The sequence below is a fragment of the Phycodurus eques genome, chromosome 2 (assembly GCF_024500275.1).
Source record: "Phycodurus eques isolate BA_2022a chromosome 2, UOR_Pequ_1.1, whole genome shotgun sequence".
NCBI classification, from domain to species: Eukaryota; Metazoa; Chordata; class Actinopteri; order Syngnathiformes; family Syngnathidae; genus Phycodurus; species Phycodurus eques.
In genome coordinates, this window is record NC_084526.1 from 13231482 (window position 1) to 13247700 (window position 16219).

At 42.0% G+C, this 16219-nt stretch overlaps 1 protein-coding gene across 1 annotated transcript in view; it reads right to left on the reverse strand.

The window, feature by feature from the left end:
- Positions 1-16219, reverse strand: part of nfatc3a (nuclear factor of activated T cells 3a) — an 85473-nt gene that overhangs the window by 66979 nt on the left and 2275 nt on the right. The window contains exon 2 of the mRNA XM_061667819.1: positions 405-1584. Within this exon, the coding sequence (XP_061523803.1) occupies positions 405-1584 (1180 nt within the window). The remainder of the gene's footprint in view (positions 1-404; positions 1585-16219) is intronic.

The following is a 16219-nucleotide window of genomic DNA, read 5'->3' on the forward strand; positions in this document are numbered from 1 at the left end:
AACGCACCTTATACACACTGCCGCAACCCTGTGCGCCGCCATATTGGCTTGCAATAAGCATTGTCACACTGCTTCACCACATTTGTAAATGAGAGGAAAAAAAGAAAAAAGTTGTTCGTGCATATGAAACGAACGAGGTACATGAACCGACTGGACTGGTCTGAACTGAACCAAAACAGTTAAACCAAACCATTTGGACAGTTTTCAAAAACTGTTCCACTCCTGTAATGTACCACATCCACTATTTGAGGAAATACAGTTTGGGTTTTTATACAGGGAGAGGCACTATCAATGTTTGATACTTATCGGTTAAGAGGTAACGCTATGCCACATCACAATATCATAATACTGGACTTTCTTGTAGATTTGAACCGCAACATTTTTATTGTCATTATGTGGGTTACCTGAATATAGGTGTGTGTCCAGGCTTGGGTTTATTCCATGAAAAATGGGATGGTACAGAGAGGAACTGCTCCCCAGGCCCATCCTTCTTGAGGCTGTGGAGGACCTCTTCTGAGGGAGAGTCTAGATTAGGAGGCATATTTCCTTGGTCATCTATTCCTAACTCTCCTTTCGCTGATGTCTGCATGGCTGTTGTGTCCTGTGAGGTCTTCCTTGTCTTGGATGGGATATCTGCCTCCGATTGGCAGCACTGGAAGGGCAGCATTCCTCCAGACGGACTGCCATTCCAGGTGTCCTCTGTCACGCTGCCCCGAGGTGAAGGTCCCGGCGTGGGTGAGGGTGAGTGATGTGGCGACACGGAGCCAGGATAGCAGATATCCGCACTGGAGTGGCGCCTCTTCCCACAGGGTGAGGTGGGACGCGAGGAGGGCCGAGAAGGTGGCCGTGGGCTAAGCCAGTTCTCATCAGTGACACTGGTGCGCGGTGAGTGGCAGGGGGACTGTCGAGGTGACAGAGTGACAGAGTGGGACTGCTGGACGAAGGAGGGGTGAGGGTGCTGCCACTGCGGCTGCTCCTCCAGATTTCCGATGCCCGTTTGAGGGGAGGCGCAGCCCGGGGATGTAAGCGGCGAGCCCAGGGTGAAGCGAGCGGCAGCTTCATTGAGCTCAGCGTCAACATCGTCGTAGACATGGGAAAATGATTCACAGGAGGAGGCGTCAGAAAACCAACTCCTAGATGAGAGACTGCTGCCTGGGCTTGGGCTGAGAGAGGAGTCCCGGTATGAATGGTCAAGAGGCAAATAGAGGTGGTCTCTGGAAAGAGGCCTTTCACTGCGATAGTCCCTATCAGGGCCATTTGCCCTTAGATCTTGTTCATTGACATCCATCTCCTGCTGGCAGTTCGGGGAGATGGAGGTGATCTGAATACTGGGGCACTCGAAGGCTTTTGGTGCCTCCACTGGAGCAGAAGGGAGCAAGGGGGAGGTGCCATACTTAGAGTCTTGTGCCTCATAACTCAGGTACATGGGTCCTTGTTTGTGTGACTGAAGGCGAGGCGAAGTGCTGATGAGCGAGGAGTGGGACTGTGTGCCATGACGAGGAAGGCTGATTGACTGGTGGTTCGTGACCACTGATGGGGGCTGGCTTAGGATGTAGAACGATGTGTTGTCATCAGGCTCCAGATCTAAGAGGAGACATGAAATGAAATATTAACACACAGCAGGACCTTTTAATCATATTTATCAGAGTGGATTTGTGTTTCATTTTTAACTCACTAACTGCCATTGACGGCTGCTGAATTCAAATATCCATGTTAACATGGAGGACTGGCAGTGATGTATAGTACAGGTCCTCATTAGGGTCAAGGATGAGCTAGAGCCTATCACAGTCGACTTTCCGCGAGATCTGGAATACAACCTGGACTGGTTGCCAGTCAATTGCAGGACAGATATAGACAAACACAATTCACACTCACACACCTATTGACAATTGAGTCTTTTATTAACGTAATGTGTTTGTTTTGGGAACATGTGAAGAAACCAGAGTACACAGAGAAAACTCACACAATCACAGGGAGAACATCCAAACAGGAAGGACTAAACCAAAGATTCCAACCCAAACTGTGATTCAGACGATCTAACCACTATAGCGTCATCCAACAAAAGCTTTTCATATGGTAAATCATACAAAAGCCAATACAGAGGAATGCCCCTGAGATTGTACAATTGGAATTTGATCACATTTTTCTAAATTTGGACATAACCTTAGAGTTTGAACAACTGCCATGCATGACAAGGAATATCAGTATATTGTGGGAAATTTCAGTAGGACCTTGAATCAAAAGATCAGCTGAACTATATGTTTTTCCTTTTCTTTGTCTTTTTATTGCTTTTAAAGAATAATGTGAGAAAAGAAGAAGAATATACACAAGCACGCTTACAGTAAGACTCCAGAGTCACAATGGTCACTTTCTAGAATTTTTTTTTTTCATTTTGCCATTAGCGCTCGTGTGAGTGACTTATGCATGAGTTTACTGCATATCACCTCATCTGTAACAACTGCAATGGCTGGGAGGTTAAGGTGTTGGACTTGAAATCCAATTGAATTTTACCATGCAGGTTTGAACCCTGCTTGGTACTTGAATTTATGGCAGCCATAAGAGCAGTGAGTGCCCTTGAAAACGCAATCCTCTTTCTGTGGTGTTAAAAGTAGCCCCTAAAAAAAATGTAAAATGAATGACTATTATTATTATTCCTGAAGCTTAGACTGTTTTATCACTTTTTAAGTGTTTCAATGAATTGTGTCTAACTTACTTGAACCTATTTATGACAGTTAATTTTAAGCTGTTACTGTAAAAGAAATTTAAAAAAATCACCTGGTGAGGTCAAGCGTCTGGAAATAATGGCAGATATTACCAGGTATAGTCTGCCATACAGGCATTGGTCCGAGAGGGTTAACTGATGAACAGCACTACTCACGAAACAAATTCACACAATGGTGCATGCTGTCAGCTGTCATCACAACTAGGACTGGCAGGCTATTTATACCCAAAGTCATTCAACACAGGCAGCACGCACACGCGCACACACACACACTCACACACACACACAAGCCCACACACAAAAACAAACAAACAGACAAGAGCACATTGTCCGCATTGGCTCCACTCTTGTTAGTGGTTATTGATAAACATCCATGGAAGCACTCTGCAGCACCCATTGTGAGTATTTCACCACTGCCCCCTCTACAAAATGTCTCACGTGTCAAATGGTAAGCCATCGAGTCCCAAAAAATAATGCTACATAATTGTAGGTTTGTATCTACTAGTTTAGTGGCAAATGTAATACTGCACAGGCGGCACGGTGGACGACTGGTTAGAGCGTCAGCCTCACAGTTCTGAGGACTGGGGTTCAATCCCCGGCCCCGCCTGTGTGGAGTTTGCATGTTCTCCCCATGCCTGCGTGGGTTTTCTCCGGGCACTCTGGTTTGCCTCCCACATCCCAAAAACAGTGCATGGTAGGTTAATTGAAAACTCTAAATTGCCCGTAGGTGTGAATGTGAGTGCGAATGGTTGTTTGTTTGTTTGTATGTGCCCTACGATTGGCTGGCAACCAGTTCAGGGTGTACCCCGCCTCCTGCCCGATGATAGCTGGGATAGGCTCCAGCAGCACCCGCAACCCTAGTGAGGAGAAGCGGCTCAGAAAATGGATGGATGTAGGGCACATAAGAGAAACAGAACATGAAAAAGCAGATTACGCACAAGACAACTTGGGCATTTGCAAATTTGAAGTGCCTTAACTTGCAGTTGATAATTGCAAATACACTCCAGTCATGTAGGTAGCGGTAATGTGGTTGACAACTGAAGGCGAAGGAGTCATGTCTGTCGACCTTCATGGTTCCGAGTTTTGATAAACTAGAATGCCACTCAGTCAAAGGCAGAGTTCGACAAGCTTTCCGAACCGTTAACATTGTGTTTGTTTTTCTGTCCGCCTGTTCTGAGGCTAATTCTGGTTTCTTGGTGGAGTATACGGTATATGACAACCAGGCCAGACCATTTTTGATTCAGAGGTGATGGGAATGGTTTTATCGTGACCAAAATGACAAAAAATGAAAATAAGTTCTTCTAGAACAAGTGGAAAATTCAGCAGGCTACTTTCAAGGAATGACGTAAGAACTCTACCATTGTCTACCCTTTTCAGTGAAATAATAAATAAACTGCTTTGTCCAAATGTTTACTGAGATTCCCTCCAGCAACTTCTTCCTTCGCACATGTACCGCACATACACAAAGTTCTATGGATAGTGCCTTTGTAGTTTTTGTGTAATCCGAGTTACAAACCAACAACTAACAAAACTTCAATTAAAGGAATACCTCTTGTCGTTGTGCTTTTAGGTTTCTTCCTTTTCTCGTTACACACCTCAACAAAGTAGTTTTTCCAGATAACAAACCACACAAGCAGTAGGGGAAAACATAGCTTTCCAATTGAAAGGCAGTGACAGGTGGACTATATTTTTTACCTCCAAATTGAAGATTTAAATTAAATGCATGTATAATGCATGTATTAAATGCATGTATAATGCCGTCATGATAATGTGAAATTATTGCACAATACTTCCCTAAATTCCAGAGAATTAGCAATTATGTTCTAAAGAAAAGTGCAAAAAAATGAAACATTGGGTGACAAAATCCAAAATTGTTCTGGAATTTTGTAGTTAACGCCCAACATTCTCTCAGTGTGTATTCACCACTGCCTGTCAAATCAGATATTGAGGCTAAAGGATAAAGAGGGAGACTGGCCCTCTACCCTCGTTTCCTAACAACAGCAACAGCAAGCAGCAGCAGCAGCAGCAAGCTTTATATTTATAGCTGCTCAGCTTCACACTGGGCCTGGCTACCTGTCACAAGACCAAGCATGGGATCCTCTGACGACAGCATCGGACTGACAGACAACACACAGGCAGCATGTAGACACAGGCGCACACACACACACGACAGAGGCAAGGGGAAGAGGCTGTGTGGAAAAGTAGAAGCTGTAAATTTCATAATGGCAGCATGAGACACGAGTCATTACGTGAAGGAAACAGTGAGTTAAAGTAAGTGTAGAAAACTTGAGGAGTAACAGTATATAACAACCTATTAAATACTGGGAATTTTGATCAAGGAGATTGCAATTCCATAAGTATTGGGTTGATGTTCTTGTAAATTAGGTGTTTATAGCCAGTAATTATGAACTAAAACTGCATAAAACTAGATTTTCTCATTGATTTTAAATCATCATACTTTATCTGTAATTTAAACACACTGAGCTTCAAGTCTAGTGATGCACCACCACCGGTTTTTAGATGTTCTGATCACTAGTAGTCAGACGACGATACCATAGGCAAGTTATGACGACTATGATTCGATCGGTATCTATGCAGCCAGGTCAGAATACATTCATTTGGCCAAAACCATGCTATTGTGAATGTGAAATCATATGTATGCGTTGGCTTGGATAGAAATGAGAGCAGTAACCTTTTAATGGCTGTCTTTTTAGCACACTAGTCAGATGGAAGATTAGGAAACCTTCTGCTGTCTCGTCCAACAGTTTCAGTGCCATGAATTCAAAATTAATCTATTTAAATTTGCCTTTTTATAATTTGGCATGAAGCAGTCTCTGTCTTTTTACAATGTGGTTACACTTGAGAACAAGCGCTCAGAGTCAAATGTCACGAGGTCCATCTGCTTTTCTACTTCGACACATTTTCAGCCGTCAAGGGGCAGTGTTACAAAGCCGAAGATCATACAGCGGACGGCCATGCTACCGGGTCCCAGATATTATTAGCTTGTGACCTAAAACCTCCAGAGTGAGGAAATGGGTGGGTGATGGGAAAACCCCCTGTCAAAGCCCATTCACCTTAGGAGTGTAGGTCACAGAGGAGAAATGAGAAGAGAGTGGAGGTACCAGTGTTTTATCAATGGCTTTGGATGTAAATCCCCTGTAGTTCTTGAAAGTCCAGTGCGTCACAGACTCATCAAGTGTCCATACATCACAGCCAATCCGGTTAAATAAAGATCTCTAAGAGGCTTTGCTGTACCTCAGTTATTAATAGCATAACCACCCCGTTTCATTGAAGCAGGGATGTTTGTGACAAACAACAAAGTGACTGTAACTACGGGAAACCTTGTTGGTAATGCATGCATCCACTTGGGTTGATTGTTACAAAGTTCACTAAGCCCCAGAGTGATTGTAACACTGCCTGAGGATTCTTGCTTGGGGATAAGGCGCAGGGACTTTGTTCCCCCCTCCTCCCCTTCCTCCTCACACAAAGTGTGTCAGGGTCCTGTGACCGGCAGTGGCATACAAGCCCACATACTGAGAAAGTCCAGTCAAGAACAGAGAGGTAGGGTTAGTCTCTTCCAGAGCAGATTCACATTAATGCTGTTGCTGCCACAGTCTTTCAGCCCACCATAACACGTTCCGTTACGCCTCATATTATTATCCAAATTCTAAATCAAAGTGAAATGTTATTTGTTGAATGAGTATCTTCAGGAAGAAAATGAAACAATAAAGTGGCAATTCATTTTAAGATGTGCTTAAAATGAAAACATTCATTGTTTTTTATATTTTCAAAGGTATTCACTATTACTAAACACTACTAATACACACTACTATCTTATCTGACAAGTTTTGATGAAATGCAATCTTATGCATCAATCTAAAGGATCCTGGTAATCAACTATAAATGCCATACCCATTGGATATGCCTATATTAAAAATAAATGTGAATAATTTGGGCTATGGACAATGGACATTCTTTATTTGTCAAAATGTGTCACTCATTGACCAAATGATTATTAACACAGTACTATTGGACACAGTAGTTATGGAGTGGACACTTGTAAACGTTATTATCACAAACTACAGTACAAGCTACCATTCGTCAGCCATTGGTCATGCCCGCAAAAGTCTCCGCAACTTTATTTATTTTTTTAAATCTCTACAACGCAATGCTGCTTCACTTCTGCATTCAGTGGTTGGCCTTATATTTTAGGGGCTACTTTCTACTCTAGAGTGCATGTGAGAGAGAGAGAGGAAAAAATGAGAGACTTTTGCGTGCTTATGAACAGAAATGAAAGGTTCGGACAATTATCATGAAGCGTCCCACCCATAGTTATGTTATTTAGCCTTACTAAAACGTCCACAATCACCTGATTTTTATTTTTAATCGTCCCAAACCAGTCTATGAAACTTAATGTTTGACCAGCTAGCTAAACTGTTAAATTAGCTTTCCTGTCTTTAGGAGTTTTGTAGTGACGGATAAGTTCAATGTCGTCGTTGTGTCTTTAATGTGCGAGTTGCAAGCCATGCAGGTTGCCATCCTCTTTTTGAAGACTTCATTGACAACATAATCCTTGAATCCAAAATATATTATCTTTGGAGCTCATTTCATTGTTCACGCAGGTGGCTACATGACACTGGCAGGTGTGGAACAATGCAGACTGGGTTCCCAGTTTGGGGCAAATGACCCCCCAAAGTGTTTCTTTCAACAACAACAAAAGGCAAACTGTCTTAATTAAAATGCAGATTTCCAACTCGAAACAAAATGACTTTTCAAGTCATGTAGTTCAAGTCAAAGTCAAGCCAAGTCTCTTGGCTACCAAGACAAAGTCAAGTCTTTCCCAAGTATTTGGCAAGCAAGTCGCAAGTCATAAAAGTGGCAACTCGAGTCAGGTCATTTGACTCAAGTCCCCCCATCTCTGCTGGTTTGACTGAGTCGTACATAACACATTCCCAGAGTGGACACTTAACACCCATGCACACTGTTTTCAGCATTTACATGAAACAATACCTTGAGACATGTTTGCATATGTCTGCATTTTCATGGTAACGAACAACCAGATTGACACATTTTAAATGTTTGAAAGAATTACCGTCTAAACATCCACTAATATGCCGTTTTTGTGTGCATTTTCACGCAACAGACATCATAGTCTTGGATTACGCACTTGCCACAAAACCATGTGGCACAGGAGCTGGAGTGTAACGTAACCCCAGGTTCCCTTTGTGGCGGGCACGCAACTTGATTAGTAGCAGCTCTGCTTACACCCCTGTACAAAAGGCTTTATATTCTGACCAGCGGCCCTGTCTCCTCTTTCAACCGGCGTCAGGAGCTGTTGGGCGGCAGCTCGCAGAATTATGCCACTGACCATGACTCTCAAGGAAAAAAAATAAATACAGTAAATCACACTATAATTGCCACATAAATCATTTTCCCCCTTTGTATATGATATGACTCTTCTGAGTGAGTGGGCTAATGTGATTTTAACCACATTTCTAACAAGCGTGAAAAAAGCATTCTCAATAAAACACAGACATCAAAACCCATTCCATCGAACTTTTAAACTTCCAGGTGAGAATGACATTTCTAAGTAAACTATCATTTTTGGTACCAAATTACCGGTAGTATGATTTATACCCCAACGACACAATATGGTTATTTCGGTACCTAGCACACACTTTAGACACATTGAAAACCAATAATTGCGCCCCACACCCTACCAAAGCCAAATGTACTGCTCATTGAACACAACATTTCATAATGACAATGAATTTTACATTATCATGTCATGTACTGTAACTGTATTAGGCAATTCACAATAATCAAATAACAAATCACCAACCATGTAGTCTTTTAAAGATTTTTTTTTTTTTTTAGATCTCGTAGGCTGGCTGGTGCCCTACTTTTCTAAAATAGGAGCTTGTGACGCACAGACATACGTGTTACAAAGGTTTGCCATCACCTGTGGCTTAAACCCTTCCTGACTGGGTTTTTGCCAAGCCTACTGGTGTTCTATGTATCTACTGAGTGTATACAAATGGAAATCTGTGATACGGTGAGACCTAAGTCAAAGAATGTTGGTCTCGCTTTAATCATCGCATCGCTTGTCTTGCATTTGCATGCTATGTAACGTTTATGTAAGCGTTACTTCATAAAGCCTTCCTGTGCTGTCACAGAACACTCACTAGCCAACAGAGGCTCACCCTAAGCCAACATTAACATACACTTGCAGCTAAATTAGGCTCCTAATTAACAATCTCATGCCGAGATAACATTATGGGATAAACCTATAGTGCCAAACAACAACCTGAACTAAACACCAGCAAAGATCCCATTCACACACATTTGTCTGAAAGGTGCATTAATGCGTTTTTTTCTGAAAAAGGCTGCGAAAGGCTTCTTATCAGACTTTTATCTTATACAATCTTGTGACGGGCCACAACTAAAATACTCGGTGACTTGACCTCTAAACAAAGCAAGAATGTAAAATTCACCTATGAAATCTGCATAAGCGATAAATAACATGCTTTGCTCCAAATAGGAAGAGCACTGTTGTTAAACTGGAATCTTCAAAGAATGGGTGTTGGGAAGCTGGATGCTGTTTATGATGATCAGAGGAGTAAACGCTGGTGCATATTGTTGGAACTCTATTCAGAGTTTGCGCGTAATGCCCTTTTTGCTCAGCTGTCAGAGTCCACATGGTCCACATTCCGGTTATGACCCATGTAGTAGGGTCCACACAATCCTTATGGGCCCCAGCTGGAATGTGAACCATCATCCTGTGATAATCTTACTGCTGCAGCACACGTGACAAATGAAATGTACTTTTATTATTATCAAGAGCAATAATCCCCATATTGGCCCAATCATTGGAGATTGGCTGTAGAGATGACAATACCAAGTGGTTGCTCGACTGAAATATAGGTTAAAGTTGTTTCTTAAAATAATTCAGATTCAAAATACTGTAATCCCTATGCCCCACAGTACAAAGGGAGAAAGAAACAAATGAAAGGAGATACAGGAGTTAAAACAGCTTTCTCTCGGGTGTAATGCAGCCTCTGATATGTTGATACAGCACAGCCAGCAGTAGCTTCAGTTACACTAAATTTAAACTAGACAGATGCCTCACATAGTCATGCCTCCGCCCCCGGGGAAACAAACGTCTCATTCATCATAACGGGTGCTGCGACCCCTTAAATTCAGTAGGGTTAGGGGGCACCCACGTGGTGGTCTGCTCCCACATGTTGACCTCATGCATGACTGTCTGACCGCTGACCTCTTTGCCTTTTACCTTTTCAAGGAGATGAGAAAGTCGTGGTCCTGAAATTCTCTTTTAAAATTCATGCAGTGTCACTGGGCTTGAAACTACAGTATACAGTCAAACCAATAATTTCATCTGTACATCTCAGTCATTCGGGCTATGATAATTCACAAAAAGTGGACTTCTCCGTTAATGAAGACTTCTTCACATCTCAAGTTCTAGTGGAAAATTGTGTGTGGAAAAAGTTTATATTTTTGGTGGAGAGAGTAGTGGAAAAAAATTCGAATTTCTAGAGGAGCGACTGGTGGATACAGTCTAAATTTCTAGTGGGGAGAGTGGTGGAGAAATTCAAAATTTCCTGTTGAGAAATTCAAAATTTCTGGTGTAGCAAATGGTGGAATTGGATACATTCTAGATTTCTGGTGGAGAGAGTAGAGGAGAATTTACAACTGAAGTCAAATTGCCTTCAATCCCAGTGTTGTAGATTTCAACTGTATGCTCTTCAGGAGCATCATAAAATTCCGAATTCCTGGTACATTAACAAAAATGGACTGCAGTGTAGTTCATAGGATGATCTATTGCATAACTTTTACAGAATTTACCGACCTGTCAAAGTGGTCAGAGTAAGTTTTGTGTCTCCTGGCATTTTAGGGAAAGATAACAATTCTGACAGACCTCATGAGCTTGTACTTGCACAGTCTTGAGTCATTGCTGCCACCCCTCAACCTTTAAGTCTACACACACATTCACTCATAACACACCTGGCTTGAGTCTGGGAGTGCTGACACACTCACCTGGAGATGTGGTACACAGCATTCTTCAAAACCTCTCTTTGTTAAGATCACGAAGTGTCCACACAGTAAGAAAAAAAATGGCTACAGACGTGCTAGGACGAGAGAGATCCTCCCGCACCGAGTATGATCGAGTCACCAGAACCTACCGTCTACCCTGTGCCGCTCTCTTTTGGGAGCTCAAAATAGTCCACCATGAGAGCGATGTAATTTCAGTCATTCAGTCTTTCCCATGAATGAAGGGGACTTCGGTTTAATCAAAAGGAAATTTCTTGGGTTGCTGTCTTGCAGCATACCAACTGTTAGCATGTTATCAATTATTATTTGAAATACTGCCTGACCAAAGAGCACAAAGTAAATTCCTTCTCAATCAACTGTGTTACCTTCTGTACTTAAGATTGCTATTATACTATGTGTTAGCTTACCGACTGTTAGCATGTTAGCATTAACTGAACGTCGTAATCTTTAGCCCATCACATGAGAGTATAGCAGATTAATGCCAATTTTTGTACTCCACTGAAAGGCACCATGCAAAGATAAGGAATACCATAGGATGACAATCAGAAATAAAATTTAATATGACATAGTGGTGGCAGCACGGTGACCTCTGGTTAGAGCGTCTGCCTCACAGTTCTGAGGACCGGGGTTCAAATCCCGGCCCCGCCTGTGTGGAGTTTGCATGTTCTCCCCGTGCCTGCGTGGGTTTTCTCCGGGCACTCCGGTTTCCTCCCACATCCCAAAAACATGCATGGTAGGTTAATTGAAAGCTCTAAATTGCCCGGAGGTGTGAATGTGAGTGCAAATGGTTGTTTGTTTGTGTGTGCCCTGCGATTGGCTGGCAACCAGTTCAGGGTGTACCCCGCCTCCTGCCCGATGATAGCTGGGATAGGCTCCAGGACGCCCGCGACCCTAGTGAGGAGAAGCGGCTCAGAAAATGGATGGATGGATGGATGACATAGTGGTAGCTTAGTAGCTAAAATGGTGCCTATGGCTCTGTTGTACCTTAGCAGGACCCATATGGCTCAGTCAACAAAACATGTTGACAATAATCGTGAAGGCAACAATCTGTTTTATCATGTTACCAGAACATTAAAAATATTGCTTCAATTGTACAGTTAATAAATATTTTATGATGGCGACAGTTTGACAAGGCACTAGACTACCTTCATTATTACCGAAACAAAACCAAGCTCATTACTAAATGGTCTGCAGTTATAGATATACAAGTAGTATCTCATTGAAGTATCTAATTAACTGCTTTCTCTGTTGTTTCCATATCCAATAGAGAAGCTGTGCAAGAGAAAAGAAGCTACTCTAGAATGCTCCTTCAATGTCATATGGAATGAAGACAACAACAAAAAAACAACAACAATGCAGACAAGGTGGGTGGGAGAGCAAAAATGTTGTTCATTGAATTTTTTTATTCCAGCCTAGCATCTAAAACCACTATTCTACCACCATGAATCCACTACCACTACACTACTGTCCCGATGCCTCGTACCACTACCAATCCCTCACTGCTCATGGCCATCTTAATCCTAATATACGGTATTTCTACCACTCACACCTCCTAGTAGACACAAGTGGGCTCAGTAGTAGTTACAGTTAGTGTTAACATGTAAACTGTAATATACGCCTGTTATCAAAAACAGCAAGGAAAGTATTGAAAGTATTTGTTTTGTTTGTAGGGCCATATCAACTTCCAGCAGATCGTAGCAAATTGGAGGTCACCATGAATAAGTGAAACAATGCACGCCCATATACATGCACGCACACACACACACACACACACACAAACACACGCACACACAACTGTTCTAATGACAGTCCAAAACTAACGGTCCCGAGACATGTCCCTGATAAAAAACTGCATTTGGTCTTCCACATCCAAGTGTTTTCAGATTATACTGTAATTGACAATTTTTCTAAAGTTAATGTTCTTCAGGCGGCACAGTGGACGACTGGTTAGAGCGTCTGCCTCACAGTTCTGAGGACCGGGGTTCCATCCCCGGCCCCGCCTGTGTGGAGTTTGCATGTTCTCCCCGTGCCTACGTGGGTTTTCTCAGGGCACTTCCGGTTTCCTCCCACATCCCAAAAACGTGCATGTTAGGTTAATTGACAACTCTAAATTGCCCATAGGTGTGAATGTGAGTGTGTTTGTTTATATGTGCCCTGTGAATGGCTGGCAACCAGTTCAGGGTGTACCCCGCCTCCTGGCCGATGATAGCTGGGATAGGCTCCAGCACGCCCGCGACCCTAGTGAGGAGAAGCGGCTCAGATAATGGATGGATGGATGGATGGAAATTGTTCAGAAAATAAATAAAACTGGAGAAAAAAGCCATAGTTATTTAATGGAAATCCAACAGGATCATGTTACTTATCGCAATATCATTAAGATTTGCCATGAAATTCATTTTACTGTTTTACACAGACCTGTGATTGGCTGGCGACCAGTGCAGGGTGTACCCCACCTTTTGCTCGAAATCAGCTGGGATAGGTGCCAACTGCCAGCACACCTGCGACCCTAGTGGGGATAAGCGTTTCAGAAAATTGATCCATGGATGTTTTACATAACCAATATCCATTCTGTGACAATGCTCAACCTCTAAATGGGAATACTGAGATAAAAATAACCCGTTGCAAGGTTGAACTGTTGCCATCATAAATCGTTTATTAACTCTACACAATATTTTTAATATTCATTAATTTACCGTACCGCTTATCCTCACCATGGTTGCCGGCGTGCTGGAGCCTATCCCAGCTGAGCGAGAGGCGGGGTGCACCCTGAACTGGTCGGCAGCCAATCGCAGGGCACACATAAACAAACAACCATTCGCACTCATATCTAGAGTACGGGCAATTTTCAATTAACCTACCATGCATGTTTTTGGGATATGGGAGGAAACCGGAGTGCCCGGAGAAAACCCACACAAGCACGGGGAGAACAAACAAACTCCACACAGGTGAGGCCAGATTTGAACCCGGGTCCTCAGAACTGTGACGCAGATATTCGAAACAGTCGTCCACCGTGCCGCCTAGTTTTAACATCAAAATCTAAAACAACAACACTTTGGCTTATCTTGAATGACAAAAGGCGTGTAAAAGTGTAAAAAAAAAAAAAACTAAATCACTTACAACAATTGTAATTGTAACAATTGTAAGTGTTTGGAACATTTTTACAAAAAACACTACGTGATGGCAGTTATGCTGACGGTGGCATAAACAAATAATAATCATATAACCTCTGGTGTTATTCTCTCCATTACCAGTGCCTGTGCTAAAAAAAGAGAAAAGAAAAAACTAATTATTTGATCCACTCTGAACTCTACTAAATAATTTGATGAAAGTTCAATTTGTAGTTAGTTAATGGAAACAGTTGGACAGTCAGTGCTCCATTATTTTCATTTCACTGTTTCTGCAATCGTCCCTCATAATTTGTTTTAAGAGAGGAACACAATAAATCCTTCAATTTTTTTTCCATGAAAATGTTCCTACCTACAGCAAAGTTCTAATTGGTCTGGTTCAAGAGATGTTCTATTCAGCCCATACCCATGCAATTTCTGGGAAAACCCCGACCAGTAAAATTTGTCTGAGCATCTAAATAATAGAGCTGACGTATTTCAATTTCACCTTGTACGATGTTTCCTTAGCAACAAAGAACACACAAAGAGCCTGATAAAGAAAATGTAGAAAGATGTATAATTAGACAAGGACCAGCAGGATGGAAAAAGCAAAGCAGAGAGGCTCTTGGCATTGTACAGAAACACACACTATTACTCAGATTTTAATTAATATAAATATATATTGTGTTTACTTATACAAGTAGAAATGCAGCATGACAGCTGAGAGTTGGGATTGCGGTAAAACTGACTCCCCTATCAAATAATCAAGAGAAAATCTCACAGGAACTCATTTCAGCCAGCATAAAAGGATTAACTCTGCGGGTGTTTTGCCATTTTGTGGATGTGACGTGTTCTAAGACAAATGAGCTAGGAGCAGGAGTAGAAGAATATGCACCGGAAGTTACTGATTTAGCAGCAGGTTTTCAAGTACTTTGGTCGAGCGTTTAGTGAGTGTTTCACGTCATGATAGTTGGAGATGATCTCCAGTGGCCATGCTGGATGACTGAGCAGAAGTGTGCCTTCTGTTAAGTACAAGTACCAGTACTGTTACTGGTTTTATTTTGGTAGGTTTCTATGTTTTTTCTCCATTCCCATTGGCTTGTTAGAGAACGCTCAGCTGGAGCCAGTATTGTTCAGCTTTTTGGAGACAAAGGACTTTGATTTTGATGTTATGCGACTTCTGTACTGGATTTGAGTACTGTTTAACAAAAGTAGTGGAAAAAAACCCTTTGTATTTGTTGCTTCTGGAAGTGCAACCTCTATAGTTTTACAAGACTGAAATTCCAAATTGTGAAATGACAACCTGGCCCGTGCAACAGGCGACGGAACAAAACGGCGCTTTGTAGAAACCTGTCCAAAACAGAGCACAAGTTCACCAGCTAGTTGCAAAAATACAAAACAAGCTGTGACTTGAGAGATGCCTTCAGAGAAAGGAGAAAAGAGTGTGAAACTCCCTCTGACTGTGATCCTGCTTTTACGCTCCGCTTATTCATTTAGACAGGAACCCCACCTCCTTTTTTTGGGCCAAGCCAGACCATCCAAACATGATTAAACTCACTTTTCTCACAACAGCGCTAATTCAAAGTGGTGTTTTTCTCCCTCAAGCCATCAGCAGTTCAAACAATTCTAACCAGTGAAAAACGGATTTATGCTTACAGCAGCTATTCCATGAATATATTCCAAAGTTTAAGAAATAGACACAGTGGGGACATTCATTGGTTCTGCTGGTTTTGAGTCAATGACCGAAATAATAAGCATCTAAACACTGTGTGGATGAACAGAGCAAAAAAAGGCTCTCCAACCATTGATAGTTTACTCAGTCTTGGTGGAGGGTAGACCACTGAAGGATCGGTCATTAAAAATGCAATTTTTGACTCAGTCATGACTCGAATAATAGAGATCACAGCGACTGCGCAGTGTGGCTCAAACGTTTTGCTTTTAAATAGCTGCAAACTTGCCTAATTTGGGAGTATCCTACATGTATTGTGCAAAACATCTGACACCAACTCACATCCTCTTTGAAACAACTCGGGGCTTCATTAATCAAACTTTTTTTTTCCTTTTTTTAAATGATGTTGGATTTGGCCATACACTTTGATACATTAAGTTAAAGCAAAAAGATTAAATTTTGATTCTTGAGTATAGCAATTAAAATGGTCAGGATCAAGATTATTGTCAGGTTTTAAGTGGGTGTTCATAAAGTTTGCATAAATATGCTTCTCAGGTAAAAATCATCATCATGTGAGACATCCGAATATCACAAAAGTCTTCAGCACAATGAGTATCTAAAGTATTCAAGTTTTTTGGCATCAGCTACCATAGC